Source organism: Varanus komodoensis, unplaced genomic scaffold (assembly GCF_004798865.1).
Source record: "Varanus komodoensis strain SLA01 unplaced genomic scaffold, ASM479886v1 scaffold26, whole genome shotgun sequence".
Taxonomy (NCBI): Eukaryota; Metazoa; Chordata; class Lepidosauria; order Squamata; family Varanidae; genus Varanus; species Varanus komodoensis.
In genome coordinates, this window is record NW_025335684.1 from 2,245,929 (window position 1) to 2,261,692 (window position 15,764).

Sequence of the window (15,764 nt, forward strand, 5' to 3'; positions counted from 1 at the left end):
TTTTTCTGCACAGCTCATCCTTTCTGCCCATTCTAAACACATTCCAACCATCAAAACCCTGCCAGAACGCCTCGTTTTTCTAACCCTAACCCTACCCTGGTGCACAGCCCTAACCCTAGTATAGGGCTAAAGTTCCATTGAAAATAATGCCATTTTGAAAAAGCCTTCCTTGAGTAGCTTTTTCTGCACGGCTCATCATTTCTGCCCATTCTAAACACATTCCAACCATCAAAATCCTGCCAGGATGCCTTGTTTTTGTAACTCCACACCACCCAGTCAGATGTGGCATCCTCCAACTTCTGAGCACAGGAGATGGCAGGTGCTGCCCATAAAGGAAAGCGCTGCAAGCGAAACCTGTATTCAGCTGCAGGGTGTTTTTGCAGCTTCTTGGAGTAGGGGTGTTGATGTGGGCACAAGGCAGGTTACAGTACCAGAAAGGGTGTTTGTTCTGTAACTGCACTTGCACCAAGGATAATGTAAAAAACCTCTTTCCCCTGCCAGGGAAATTTTAAGTTTTGCACACTCTGTCTGCAGTTCAGGCATCTTTGCAAGCACCCTGGACTGAAGCCCCGGAAATCCGAATATGAGCCATAGCAATAGATGGTGACCTTGGTCTCTATCTCTCTCCTACCTGCAGGACATAACCTTCCCGGGCACTCTGCTCACGACCCAAGGCTACTTTCAGCTGATCCTGTAGGACACGGTTCTGCTCCAGAAGCTCTGAGGCTGCTTTCTGACTCTGTTCCAGCTGAAAGAAAGACGTAGAAAACGGGGAAATGGGTAGGAAGACAGCCACAGAGAAACCTTTCAAATGCATCAGCCTCTCCAAGCAAGCTTGGCAACACAGAAGCTGCGGGCAGGGTAGTGGGGAGCACACGTTTTTCTCCTGCAGCCCATAATGGCAGCTTCGCCTGCTGTGGGGCAGGACGCAAAGGACCCATTCAGCCAACAGAACCAGCCGTTTCCCCACGGTACCAGGGGAGCGGAGCACAGCTTGATCAGAAGAGGCCCTCCTTTGTCACCAGCCCTGTTGCATCCAATGTGAAATAGATGCAGGTGGCTCTGTTAGCAGGCAACAGACTTGACAGGCTTGGGGTCCTCTTTGTTCTCTCAAAGCAAGTAGGGTAATGAACGAGACCGGAGTTCATTTTCCAGCCCCCAAGTTGGATTTTCTATTGCAGATGGTTCAAGAGCAAGAGGAGGGCAGGTCAGTGAAGTGCAGGCTGCTTGGTGCAGACACGGAGCTACGTGAACAGGGTGGCTGAGAGTGCAAGCAATGGAAGTGGATAAAACCACGCCGATAAGCGTGATCCATGAGCCGCTGTCTGACCAACATGGTTTTATATTTCTCCCAGAGACAGCCTGAGCTTCAGCCATCTGGTCAACAGTGCCCATTTGCCCAGGGCCGGCCGTGACACTGCAGGAAAGCCATTTGTCACCAACAGGCCCGCCCGCAGAAGCGTGCCACCCGCCCGCACATGGGCGCCCGCTTGCACACCGCACCTCTTTCTCCAGGAGTGTGGTGAGGTGCTGCTTGTGGGGCATCTCACTGCTGCCTTCGGCGTGCGGGAGGTGCAGAGGGGCGATGGGGACCTGCTTCTCCTCGCGCAGAGGGGTTGTCTCAACCTGATGCCACCGCTGCTCTATCTCCACGTGGACATTCTGGGGCTTGGCTTCTGCAGCGACGGGCAGTCCCGGCAGCCGGTCCACCTCCATCCTGGAGAAGTCTTCCGGGCCTCCCCCATCAGGAGTGTCCAGACTCTCAAAGCGCTTCCGCCTCTCTTCTCTCCGCCGGGCACGGTCCCTCTCCAGTTCCCCAGGGTCTGCACCTGAGCTGCCAGGCTCCCTGAGGAAGGCAGCAGCACTGCCTTTGGAAGCTTCTGCCACACTGGCCCGCTCCTGTGCCAGCGCTTGCTGGATGGGACGGAATTCAGCCCAGTCAAACGTCTTGGAGCGGCCCTCTCGCCTGCGCTCTCGGGCCCGGCTGCGCTTGTGCTCGGGGTCTATCTCTGCTTGCTCCGAGTCCTGCTTCTCGCTCGGCTTGGGACAAGCCTCAAGGGATGAACTGGCTTTGCTCTTCTCCTCTGGCAATGAACTAGTGAGAAGGGAGCAGAGTAGAAAGGGAAGCAGTGGAACGTTATGTGTGAATCTAGGTTGTGCCTGCTCTTCTGCGAGATCATCGTGGGTCAGAAGCACCAGGAGGAGAACCAGCGCCTGCCCGTTGCAGCACCAAGCCCTTCACCATCGCTAAGGCTTCCTGGTCTCACCTCCTGACCTGCATACATAATCACCTCCCCTCCTGCGAGATTCAGCATTCAAAGGAACAAATGGCAGCAAAACTACCCTCAAGTTCTGTCGGAGCCAGTGAGATACATGGCACCTTCACAAAAATACGTTATGTTCCAAACACAAGACCTCACCCAAATAATGCTTAACTTGGAACACCACTGAGCCTTGTGACATGAACAGACTCATGTTCTGACCCAGGAAAACTCAGCAGGATACAAAGGGACCTTATTTTAGCCCAGTTCGGCCAGGGGCTTCCAATTCTCATTAAATCCCAAAAATACAAAGGATCCATCCCTAGAGCTCACACACTCTTTGCAAAGAAAGACCATGTTTGCTGCTGGCTAGTGAAAGTTGGATGACGTGCTCTCACCAGACATGCTCCTAGGTTAAAAAACAAATCAACGAACAGGGCTTATTGCAAGGTTTCTTCTTTCATGAAGGAATGCATGTTATAAATGGGGCAGCAGGGAAATGACACTGAACATGGATCGTTATGTTCCTTTGTTCCGATTTTAGTATGTACCCTTCCATGAGATCGATCTTCACTGGAAAAAAAAAATGATTCATTCACAAAACATTGAACTTACTCACCCATCTGCCCTACCCCATCCTGCCCTTTTGGTTGGGAACTTTCCACTCCTCCTGTGGAATTCAGTCCCCAGCCTGGAGAGGACCCGGCTTCAGCCAGGCCCATTAGTTGTCAGGCTTCAGTTAATGACTGGAGAGAAGCGTGAACACAAGAAAGCAGCTGTTTGGGGAGATGTTCAACCTGTCATCCCAAAAGGATTCCCTGGAAAAGGCTCTCTACAAAGCTTTCCCAGCTATTTTTGCATGCTGAATGCACAGGTTCTCAACACTACCAAACAAGTGCATTTGTTCTACACCACAGGTGGCTTCAGAGAGCCGAAGTTGTGCTCCATCTGCCTTTCACAGTAGCATTTCTGCAGCTGTAACAAGGTTGGCTTTGACTTTGGGTTGACTCCATGAGATTCCAGAGCTCTTAATAGCAGACGTATGTGTGAAGCAAGAAATACACACCTGATGCAAATGTTTATTCTGCTGCTGCTATGTGTTTCCAAACACTAAAGCACACACAATAGCTTCTGAACTTGGGCACACATGGCAAAACAGGCACTTTTGTGACTTGCCGTGATTGCTGTCATGTGCTCTTTTCTTCTCTCTTATCAGAAAAGCACTAGATGGGAAGTGGCCCTTGGTTTGTGGTCAACTCCACAGTCCTGCATTTGGAGATGGTCCTCTGCTGGGTATTATCTTGCGGCCTAATGCAAGCTAATACAGACATTCGAGGAAGCTGCAGAACTTAATGCCAATACTGACGGGGACAGGAAGGGAGCGAGACACAGGCAACAGACAGGCAAAGGGGAAGGGAAGTGGATCCAGACATCCGGGCAGAACCGAAGGACCACCAGACAAGGCCTTTCAACAAAATGTAACACGTGCCAGCCTTCAGCATGCAAATTTGCAGTTTGGATTCAAAAAGAGAGAACTCATCTAACCCGAGGAGTTCTGCAGAGATGCGTTCTGACAGAAGGAACAAACCCTCCAAGATAGGCTAGTAATAAATACTTATTTATGGCCTATAGCACTTCTCAGAACTAGCAAATAGAAAATGGCAGTCCGACGCATGTCTCTGGACCTCACCGGGCTTCTGATTGCAGCACCTTCCAGTGAAGCAAATAAAAACTATATGCTGTTGCAGGAGAAAGTAAATACAGTAGCATGGCAACAACAGGCACTTCAATAGTAGTTCAATAAATTCTATTATTTTTGAACTGTCACCAATGTTGTCCTTAATATTAACAACATCGGCCTTAACCCCAGTCAGCCCCACAAACCCTATCAAGATCCTATGCTGGGAACTAGACCATCTGCCCCACACTGTTGGAAGAAGGCGGCCCAAGGTGGAGAACTGCTCTCCCCCAGAAGAGAGAAAACTACTGCTGGAGACTCAGACCCGGGGCGGTCACTTGTGTCAGAGAATACAGCATACTGTGTGGAAGACTTCAGAATAACTGCATGTATGCATGTATGACTCCAGCTTTTGCCTGGCTAGCCCAAGAGTCATGAGAGTTCATGCTTGAAAAGGGCCTCTGGACTTGCTGTTCCTCAACGCATCCATGCAACAGCAGCCCACAGTAACAGGCACGAGGCACCTAAGGATCGCAGATGCTGCCACCAGGGGCCCAGCCCCACCTGGCCTCAGATGCCGACCCTGGCCTCAAGCTCGCTCGCTCTGTCCTAGCAACACGGCTGTGCCTAGCTTGGAGCGGAGAAGTCCTCCGTGCTTCGGCTCCAGTCTTCATGTGATCTTTGCCAGCCAACCGTTTCAAGGAACGCAAGCTTCAAGTCACACGTGACGAGGAGACGTGCACTGTGACGGGATCTGGATGCCAGCTGCGTATCAGAAGAGCTGGCCGCCCACAGGCTCCTCCATCACCAATGCAGTGAGGCAGAGAAGCATTTCCTGGCCGATCCCGGAGAGCACTTGGTTCTGCTGATGCCGAGGAGGCAAGATCCCACCACCCCCTTCGGTCGGTTTTTACCCCAGCCCACTACGCTATGCACCCTGGCTGTATGCTCAGCTGCTGCTCCACCCCACCCCACGGCTGTGGATCCGATGAGACTGGGTGCCTTTTCCAACAGGGAAGCCCCTTCTCAGATGGGTTCAGGGATGCGTAAAACAAGACGTGTAGAATGATGGATGCCTCCAAGGCAAACACAGACAGTGCCACGTCCGTGGGGTTGCTCCTGTGTTTGTCGGAAAGGCCCATCATGTACTTGCCTTCCCCACATTAGTTCTGAACTTTTGAGTCAGTACAATACGGCAATTCGGCAGCAAAACCGGGTGCTGTTTTGATCACTCCCGTTCTCCCCACTGTTGGATTGTAAAGCAGAAAAGCAAGAGTTTGTACCCATCCAAAGTGCAGCAAAGAGAGGAGGCATGCAGTGAATCACAAGATATACAAACCACAAAATGTTAATACAGGAGAGAACACAGTTTTCCAACCTGGGCTTCAGCACGGATAGTTTCAAAGAGAAGCTTTTCCTGGGAATGCATGGAAATTGAAACATATGAAGGAGTGAGGAGAGAGAGAGAGAGAGAGAGAGAGGATTCAGAAGCCCCCAGAGAGGAGTGGTGTAATGTACAGAGGCATGGAAATGGACCACTGTGGGCTCAGGCTGCCACGCTTAACTGTGGGCAAGTTCGCACAGCACTCGAAATGGAAACATCTGCCTGTTCCTGCACAGAGTTCGCACCTTCCTCTCTTCACGTATGCAAGCAGGCCATCAAATCCAACCCCGTTTAAAATGACAGGCTTTTAAAATAACCTAATCTTGCTCTTAGTGCCAAGTGAATTAATTTTTATGTGCCTTCAGGAAAAGTCCTTTCTTACCTCTTCTTACAGTTTTCTTCACTTCCAAGCTTATGTAGCCCCTTCCAACTATGGATATAAGAGTCTGTATACTTAAAAACACAAGAAATATTGACAGTTCTGGTAGTTGCCTTTGCTCTTCAGAAAACCAGTAAGGAAGTGTACTGAGCAAACCAGAACTGTTCACCCTACGGGGTGATTCCGCAGTGTCTTTTCTCTCAGGGAGAACAATACCCATGAAAGAACACAATATGAATTCTGAAGGCAAGGGGGACATTCTCAAGGCCATATTCTTTAAATTGCTTGAGTGGGAAAAATAATCCAAGGCACTTAGCTGTTTGTAAGGTTTTCAATTTGTTGGAATGATTGTTCATTTCTGAATTATGATCTAACTTTAAAAATAAGTATTTTGTGGCTCTTCCTAAAGGAAGGACATTTGGCATTTGGGATGCAGTGACTGGTGGCACACCTATTTTTCTTAAAGAAAGGAAGAGGCTCTAATTAGAATACAATTAGCATGTAATCCTGTGCAAGTTTTGAAAGAAAACTGGCTGCAATAACAGTGTGGACTGGAGAATCCTGGGAGTTGCAGTGCTCTTTCTGCCTACGTCTGCAAATCATGTCAAAATGATATTGCACATAAGCAAGCAGGTACCAGCTGCATGTGCACGTACCCACGGCTCACGCTCTGTTGTTTGAAATCGACCCGGCTGTGACTTCTCCTCCCTCTTTTACTTACCCTTGAAAGTACCTAGGGCAGCTTCCTGTCACGGGGTGCCCACCGAGGTTTCGGCAAGGGGCGGCATAGAAATGTAATAATAATAATAATAATAATAATAATAATAATGTGCAGGACCGATGGGAGTCATAGTCCAGCATGACAGGAAGGACCCTGGTGGCAGAATTCTGACCAGAGCACTGGAACCCAAGAAGGGCAGCCTTTCAGTGGGCAGGTCTGAACCTGGGGCTTCACTTGTCCTGCCCCACCCAGTACTTCTAGCCAAAGCCCCTAGGGAGAAGGGGCATGGAACTGTGAAGGGCGGCACATCGGAAAAATGGCCACTGCCAAACAGCGCGGAAGTAAAAAACCGGCATGAGCCAGGCTCAGCAGGAGGAGGAGGTGAGGTGAGGTGGGGACGCAGAGAGACAGGCAGACACCGGAAAGGACTGGGTTTAGCCAGAAGACATGGAGCATGTTGTGGAGGGGAACAGAAAGCTCCAGATGTCCTGCTCTTCCATGCTTCTTACCTGGTCACATCTGGAGCCGTGGCGGGGCGCACATGCTTCACAATTGTCTGGATCCAGTTGCGGCGAATCCCAGATGTCATGGCGGAGAGGGCGAACTCGCCTTCTTTCGTCTATGCAACATGGACATGTGAGGGGAAGAGATCAGGCTGAACAGCTGGGAAGGACTGGCACCTCTGGGGGAAGCCTGCCTCTGAAACTTTCTGGTCAGTGTCCCCAAGGTTTCAGTGCGGGTTCCCGCACTTTCAGAATGGGTTGATGAGAAAGAAAGGATGGCGCTTTCATTTGCACACTGCTGCACACACGCTGTGCACCCAGAAGGCAGTGAGAAATATGCCTGCATTCCCAAGGGAGGGACATACATTCGCCTCCTCTGGTTGCAAGACGGACCTTCAGAGTGACCAAAGCGGCATAAAACCGGCAAGTCGGAAGGAGCACAACATCCAAGGCAACCGCTTGGCAGAATGGGGTGGGGTGGCCTGGCCTCTCAAGTGCCCCAGCACTTCCAGGGGGCCAAAAGGGAGGGGCCCCTCTCTCCAGGGGCTGCCTGCCCACCTTAAGATTGTGAGCAATTCTGGAGAAGGCTTCACCTTAACTGACAGGCAGCTGCATATGGGAGAAAGCAATCCATTACCTGTGATTTAAAAGGTACAAAGAACTAGTCCTCTGAACTGAAGCCAACTGGGAGTCAGTAAAACTCTCTTAGAATTGGAGAAATACCATCCAACAAGCCTCAGTCAGCCACGACCACTGTGCTCTGAAGCAACTGCTATCGGCCAGCTTTTTCCAAGGGCTGCCTCTTGTACAACACACGGCAGGAGTCAAATTTGGATTTTGAGTCAAGTTTGGATTTTAACAGAGCATCAATAAATGCGGCCAGTTAGTGGATTATCTCTCAAATTGGATCTAGAAGTGCTCCCGTGTGGCAGACTGGTTTTTCAAGGGGGAACTGGAGGAAAGCTATGAAAGAGAGGGCCATGTTTCCCACCGGCAGCCTTCTCTGCCTATTGCGCAATCCATTCTGTTAACCAAGTTTCTCTTACATGGATCTGGAAGCCATAATTCCGCTGGACAGGATATTCTGTTACATCAAAACACGTTGACAAGTCTATTTCTCCATCCAAATCAGCAGCCTGGCAAAATACCACACGATAAAAAACATTTAATAGTTACGGTCAAACTGTGAGAAGTGTTTCCATATCTCCCACAAACTGCATCGAAACAGGCATTTGCCTGCTTGTTTGCTGCCATCCGTACACCATGGCATTTTACCAAATACAAGAGGGAGGGTTCCTGGCTGGGGAGTTTACTGTCTAACATTCAGCGCAGAGGGGAGGAAATGGAAATGCAGCAAGCCGGGGATGAGACCAACAAAGGCAGGAAAAGGCGGAGCGGCACATCAGAAATAAACGCACATACCTCCTCTGCCACAGAATCTCGGTAGTATCTCAGACTTTGATCTGTCAGCACAAACCAGTGTTTCTTCCACTGTGGAAAAAGCAAGACAAACGCTGCTCCACGAACTGCTGCCCTTCTCAGCCTGGGGCACAGTGTTGGCCAGCGGGCCCCACATGCCAAGCTAGAACGTAACCGGGTTCCGAAAGGAGCTGCCTTAGCGGGCTCCTGCAAACCGAACGCTGGACTCGCAGGCCTGTCAGGCGCGCCCGGGAGGGCTCTCAGTGGTCTTAGGATGGAATAGCTATTTATTGTGCAAGTCTGCACATGTCTGCTCAAAATTAGGACCCTTCAAGGTCAGTGGGACTTACTTCCAGAAAAGCATAAATAAGATGGCTGTTCAAGGGGATGACTGTAACCAGCAAATTTTGCTATCCTTAAATAAGGTGAAGAATCATATAACACCTGGAAAATGTTAGTTAGTAAGGCTGCACACTTTATCAGCTGGGTTCCCCGATGTTAAAAAAAAAAAGCAGTTTCGTTCAGTAAAAGGCCATTTCCGATCAACAGGGCAGCCTCTTCCAAATGGTCACCGCAGCAGCGGCAGACAAAAACGGTGAGGCAGCACCTTGGCAAAGCGTTTCCTCCTTCGCACTCTCAGGGGGGTGGCTCTTAGCCCACAATTTATGGGTTTGCCTTCAGGCTGCCACAAAGCAGGATTTCTTCTATGACGGTGCTGCTCACTGCAACAGGTGCACCTGCCTTCCGTAAGGTAAAGGTAATCATTTCCTTTAAAGCTAATGAATTAGTTATATGCAGCCTTGTGCAAATCTAATCAGCCAATCATTTGGTAAATCAAGACTTAAAAAAAAAAAAAAAAAAAAAGAATAGGTGACAGCCTTTTTTAGTGCTGGACAAAACCGCTGCTTGCAATCCAAGGTTACAGAAAAACAGTTTGCTTCTGTCCATCTGGAGCCCCTTTTATATTTTGGAATGGGAAATACTTTGTAATATTAATATATCTAGATAGAAAACGAGAGAGGGGAGAAGGAAATCCTACACGGGTCCCGTGTGCTCATCCCTGCACTTCCTGGAAAAGAACGGAATGGGAAAGAGAGCCTGAACAGAGGCACTGCGTAGGAGGAGGCCGTTTAACTGGAGCGAGGCCATTCTCTAAAGCCAACTGTGTTTGGCAGGCGGCCTGCGAGGCCTGCGAAGAGAACATTCAACCACGTTGCCTGGAAGACTGTGTGGGGGGGAGAGGAAAACAGCTGGTCCTCCCGTTGAGGGCACCCGCCAAGGCATTTCACTTAATCCAATCACTTCCCCTTACTGTATTTCAAGATGCCCCTTTCAGTGTCAACTGTTACAGCCCGAGAAGCTAGTGGCAGAAGCGGTCAGTGCAGCCTTGCCTTTGTTCACAACCCGAGTGCCTGATCCTTCGGAAGCAAAAAAGCACTCGGACACGGGGCCCACGGCCCCCTGCAGTGGGGGGTGCAAACCTCCGCCCAGGCTGCCTGAAGTGGCTGCACTGGGCAGTCCCGGGTGCCGGCCTCGAAGTCTTTCACTGAGAGATTGTTCCAGTCCCTGCAGGTGGGCCAGCGGCACCCTTCCAGCCAGCATGGATGCCGCAGTGACATGCACGGGGATGTGGCCTCGGGTGAGGGGAAAGCCAAGGGCCATTCTGCCGGGTGGCCTGTCCTGGTCATGTGCTAACGGGGGCCGTGGAAGCCACATCAAGTGAGGTTTGTGCCAGCCTGTACACAAGCTGACGAACCCAAGCGCAAGTTAGCAAAAGGAAGGAGGGGTGGAGCTCACTGTGGAGAAGCTTACCTGTCCATCCTCGTACTGCTTGGTCAGCCACCCTTTCTTGAAGTTCAGCAGGTCCGGCTGCAAAGAAGAGAATGCAGAGGCCTCAAAAACTCAAACTGGCCCATAATGTACAATGGTAAAGACACCCAGGCCATCGTCTTTTCTAATATGAGGATAAATGACATTCTGATATTTTTCTTATCCAGGAAAGGAGTTTGTACACCAGCGATGGAAAAAAATATTAACCAACAAGGATGCTACAGGAGAGCTGGCTAGTTCTATTATTACCTTCAAGCCACATTGCTTTTGAGTCTGTCTCCACTAGGACCAGTACCTGGGCCAAAACCTGCTCAGATCTTACGCTTTTGTATACAGTTCATGGATGGGCTGGCTGGGAAGGAGGAGAACAAGCTTTCACATCTTTTGCAGGTGCCCAGCCTTTTTGCTTGGCCACGTGGCCAGTGCATGCACTTCACTGTTCTTTGCAGCGATTCTGCCATATACTACCATCAAAGGGCCAAATGTAACTGGGTTGTTACTTGCTTATTTGCTTGCTTCCTTCCGTAATAAAAGAGGGCTGTTTCTCTTCTTAAATAAGTTATGAAAAGTAAACAGGGTATTCACTCATGCTGGCAGTTTTATTCATTTTGATGAAGGATATTCCAAGGATAAAGGAATGGAATTTCATTATCAAGTTACTGGTAGTACTGAAGATGCAAAGATTGAAAGACTGCAATGCACTGAAAATGGAGGAAACAACCACTTTGTCATACAGAGGCAGATTCTGCTGTATCTCTGAGCTGCAAAGCATTACTGGTTGACACTGCTCAATTCCAAAATGGTGGTTGTTCTAGGCCATTTACTTCATGGAACCGTCTAGCCTTTTCTTTTAATATGCTTTTAACACACGTCCTCCTCTTTTAGCGCTCAACTTCCCACTCAGCTGTGAAGCTCAGCCACCGTCTCCTGCCCTTGCCTGCTCCACAAGCAGATGTGGGGTAACCAAGATAACCCTGGACCTGCCTTGAGTGAAGCGAGGGTTATACATGTCCCGAAGAAACAGAAAAGGTCTGCCTGCTGCTCTGCGACTCACGCTGTGGGCCACTGCAACCGCAAGCAGCATTTCCACTACTCCGCATGAGCAAAGTAACGAGAAACCACCAGGAGAGGAGGCAGTCCAACTCGACATCGCCAACCGTAGCCAGCGGAACAAAAAACACACACATCAGCCTACCTTATCCATGTGGCTCCCTGCTCTCCTGCCAGCGCACCGAGTTTCAGCACTTGCTCCCTCTGGGCTGCCTTTATAAGCTCAGCTGGGTCTGGCTGGCAGCTGGCAGTCACATGGATGGTGGGATCCCAGCAATGGCACGAGCGCCTGTTTACGAGCCCTCCAAATACACTAGAAGCAGGGCAGGTGGGGAGGCAGCTTTCCTGCATCTGATAGGTCTGGAATGGTTAGGTTTCTTCTGCAAAGCACGGGCTGGAAGACAGCCTGTGACTTTAAAACTGCTGAATTTGGAAAGTTTGCACTGCTGTGGGTGATAGGAGGGAAAACAGCTCTGACTGAGGAGAGCAGCACCTTGCTGTCCTGAGAGCTGCTCCAAAAGACCCTGCCGTTTGCCTGGGCCCTTCTTGGTCTGAAGGATGGCGGCTACAGGTGAGCACAGTCCGTCTGGCCAATTTCTGCTTTCATTCTGGATGGTCTGCACCACAGTGCCAAGGAGGGTTTAGTTACAGCACCTGGTGTAGTCTGGTGGACTTAAGACAAATGTCCCCAATCCCCCCAACATGGGGCAGGGGGGAGGAAGAGAGGTGCACCTTCCTCCTTTGGTCACAGCCTCCCTGGAAAAAGGGTTCCTTGCACAGGTGCACAGGAGTTCTGAGCGCTATTCCCAGAGTGTTATGCGATCTGGGCAAAGCCTACAACTGCAAAAATAGCGAGATGCAGGTAACATGATCATATGGGACAGACCCACCGGATGCTGAGAGGCAATCCTGGTATAGGAAAAGCAGCCCCAGGCTTTGTAAGGATTTAGGCAGCCAGCAGAAAAGGAAGCCCTGGCACTCCCTGCAGCTTAACGAGGGTCGGCTTTGGGGAGTTTAGGTTGGTGGACGAATTTGCTGGTCCCTCCTGGCTGAAGCTTTGCCTTGAGACAAGGAGAGGCCCCTTAGCAGCAGCAAGGCATTTCTGGCATGAGCAAAGGAGAGATGACGTGAGGCAGTGCACCTCCCTGGCTACTCCAGAGTCCCCAGGTGCAACTGTGTCTCACAGTGTGTCAGATGCCACATGCATTTGGGCTGTTGCAGACAATTCAACAGCACCTGGCAAGAGGAAACACGAAGGACAGGTTGCAGGTATGCCTCACGCTGCCAGAGGCAAGACGTCCAGGTGCCCTCACAGTAGCACAATGCTTCTTGGCCAAGCACATTCCTCCATTCAGTGGTTTATCGGGTGGTCGAATGCCATGAAATCAAACGCCGTGCATGCATCCGTGATCCGCACTGTAACATTATCTACCCACTATTCCTAGCCATAGAAGGCGGAAAGTGCTGTATGAAGCAACCCAGGAAGCTTTTGCAAGCCCTGTGCATAATTGCCCCACAGGGGCGAAGTGGTTGTCCCGAAGAGAAAGTGACCAAGAAAACTCTAGCCTGGAGAGATCCTGCATCCCCTGGATGAAGAGCTGGGAGAAGCGATGAAACACCTGTGGGAGGCAGGTGACTGGGGTGGCGACTCCCTGTGATCAGAGGGGCAACTACTCTGTGCTAAAAATGATGGTTGCCCGCCAAGAGAGCACATCCCCTTAGCACAGTCGGGTAATTTGCATCCTTTCAAAGAAGGCCTTCAGAGGAATGCCACAGCCAGGAAAAGCGCCGCATCTCAGACCCACCCATCTCAGCACCATCTATGCTCCAGGGCTGGGCACTGCTTCTGCAGAGTGATGTCCGACCCATGGCGACCACATGGACAACATTCCTCCAGGCCCTCCTGTCCCCCGCCATCCCCTGGAGTCCACTCAAGCTCACGTCGACTGCTTCAGTGGCCCCATCCAGCCACCTCTTCCTCTGCCATCCTAACAATACCGGGCCTCAAATTCTGCCTCATCAAGCACCTGGCTTCTCCCCAAACGCAGCGCGCTGTCCCACACAGAACAGCTGTAAAGGAGATGTCCATGCTCTCCTTGGGGCATGGGGCCAGCTTCCTTCCTTCCACAGCACAGAACCACAAAGCCACAGACTCACCGTCATGGAGGACTCCGTGGATCTTCTGTCTAGCGATTTGGCTCTGCGATGGGGTGACAAAGGGGATGTCGACATATCCAGAATGGAGTTGGTTGCCGTTTCAGCCACAAAGTCCTGCAACAAATACATAGGTTTTTTATAAGCACATCCAACTCGGGGCTGCAAGCTTTGCTACTGAGCGAACACTCGAATGTAGCATGTCGTGAGCGGAGCTGGCGGGAGCCAGGGGTCAGGCGAGAAGGCCCTGGAGGCCCCTTCTGACTCACGCTGTTTCTATGAATGGGCCCATCTGCACATCTTCCAACTCTTAGGACCAGTCTCTTTTATAGACATGCTGCTTTCTAAAGGACAGAGGCTTAAAATAAGGCTCCGTGTGATTAAAGCAAACTTACCTGCTGCTTTACAGTGAGAAGAAACACACCTGGAAATTGCATACAGTCAAATCCTCTGGAGAGCCCTGCCAGACTCCAGATGCCCCCGAGGGCCCCAGGGCCATGCCCCCAGCAAGCGAAGCCTTTTCGACATCGTACCCGTTTTCGGGGCGAAACCCTCTTCTCGCTCCTGCCCTGCCGCGTCTCGCTGGAGAAGGTGGGGCCAGAGGAGGCGCTGGTCTCCATGTGCTCGGCACTCTCGATACCCAGTGCCTCAAACTGTTCAATTACTTGGGATCGCCTGGAAGACAAACGAGGGAGGAAGCAAGGCCATTTCAACAGAGAGGCGGATACCCCACTTGGCAAGCTACAGGAGCTGCATCCTGCCCTCCCAACCTGTGCAACTGAGAGCGAGGTCCTGAGGCAGCACCCCTTTCCTTGCAGCAGCTAAGGCCTGGCATCCTTCATACCCCCAGCGGGGCACTTCTGCCTCCCTCCTCTCCTGAGCCGTGTGGCTCCGCATTGCCCACCCTGGCTCCACAGCACTGGGTGTCGCTGGCAGGGAACTGCTTGACCAGTGGGTCTGGGACACCATGTTTGCGGGGTGGGGGAGAAACTGCTGTCCCAGAAAGCTGCCCCGTGACCTTACAAAGCAGACTCTTGTCCATCGGGAGATAAAGGAATGGAACTCAGCCAGCCTTCAGACTCTATTTAGAAAGCATCTAGCGCACCCTTTCAGGCAGAAAACACAGCTTGGTTAAGAACGGAGCAGGCCTGCCCGTTTCCACGGCCACTGAATCCTGAATCCAACGGGAGGTGAGCCCAGAGCCAAGGTGGGCAGAACCAGGCTGCTATTTCAGGCAAGCTACTGGCCCCGTCCTGCCATCCCTTGGCTGACGCGCCTTCAGAGTAAGCTCCCCTGTGCGGCTGGCCTTGCAGGCCACGCGTGCACGCTCGCCGCACGCGCATGGGCACCGTCCTGTCTGCTCCTCTGCACGCAAGGGCACTCTGGGCCTGTGCCAGTTGTCTTCTTTGCTCTGCATGCCTAAGTGGCGCACTGCCAGGAGTGGACCAGGTGGAATAAGGCCCAATCTGCCTCATTCAGGCAGAATGGAAACCTAGTGTGGCCTTTTGGAAGACGGCAGAAGGATGCTTAGGAAATATTGCAACGGGACATGTGCAAGATCTGAACAAGTACATAAAACTGTACCACTCAGGGCTTTCCTGGGCAGCAGAGGCAGGAAATTGCTGGTCGTACATGGAGAAAAGCCTGACAAAGCGGGTATTTTAGACTCTTAATGTTTAAATACTAAAACAAAATACTTAATAATACTTATTAACTGTTATTACTGACCAGCTTGAAGAAATCCTTCTTCTAGACTTATAAGAACAGCCCTGCGATTGTGTCAGGGTCAATCACATACGGCTTTGGCTGGTGCAAGGAGTGACGCTGGGCAGTGTGAATGACCTGGAAGGCCCAAGCATCCCAGAAGGTGTGTGCCTCTTTTTGCTCCTCCTCCCTTACCTGGGGCACCTCACAGCCAGGTATGGTGGGGGTGGGGAGGGGAGGAATTAATCTGCAGGAAAGACTGGCTGTGCAGCCTGCAAGCCGCAGCCCTCCCTCTGGCTTAGTCCAGATGGAAGGAAGAACCTGGCCCAGCAAATTCTGTGCTGGCTTCTGCACAGCCTCAGGGTGCTTCCACCAGCCGTGGAGGAGGAGGAGATGCCCCACAAGCTTCGAGGAAATTTCAGGGTGTCAGCGTTATTATTCCAGCACCCAGAGACCTGAGAAAGAGCCATGTTTAAGAGTCGTGTTTAGATAAGAAATAAAGCTGCTAGCTAGGGAGAGAGAAAGATGTGCATATCACCCTTAAAAAAAGCACTGGGCCTTCCTCCAGGCAAGAACCCCCTGCCCCACACTGCAAGACCTGGCGGGCAGCATTTTGCGGGGAGGGGATTTAATGACATTATATGGTGGCAGCAATATCAAAAGGCCAGAAATTCTGTCTAG

At 51.1% G+C, this 15,764-nt stretch overlaps 1 protein-coding gene across 9 annotated transcripts in view; it reads right to left on the bottom strand.

Annotated features, from left to right (window-relative positions):
* The window catches only part of LOC123024937 (myosin phosphatase Rho interacting protein), a 104,365-nt gene that overhangs the window by 22,505 nt on the left and 66,096 nt on the right, over positions 1-15,764 (bottom strand). For all 9 annotated transcript variants that reach the window (XM_044433204.1, XM_044433203.1, XM_044433199.1 and 6 more), the window contains 8 exons: positions 13,913-14,054; positions 13,383-13,496; positions 10,158-10,214; positions 8,349-8,417; positions 7,973-8,062; positions 6,933-7,042; positions 1,504-2,095; positions 632-748 (listed from right to left, as the gene is read on the bottom strand). In XM_044433204.1, the coding sequence (XP_044289139.1) occupies positions 632-748; positions 1,504-2,095; positions 6,933-7,042; positions 7,973-8,062; positions 8,349-8,417; positions 10,158-10,214; positions 13,383-13,496; positions 13,913-14,054 (1,291 nt within the window). The remainder of the gene's footprint in view (positions 1-631; positions 749-1,503; positions 2,096-6,932; positions 7,043-7,972; positions 8,063-8,348; positions 8,418-10,157; positions 10,215-13,382; positions 13,497-13,912; positions 14,055-15,764) is intronic.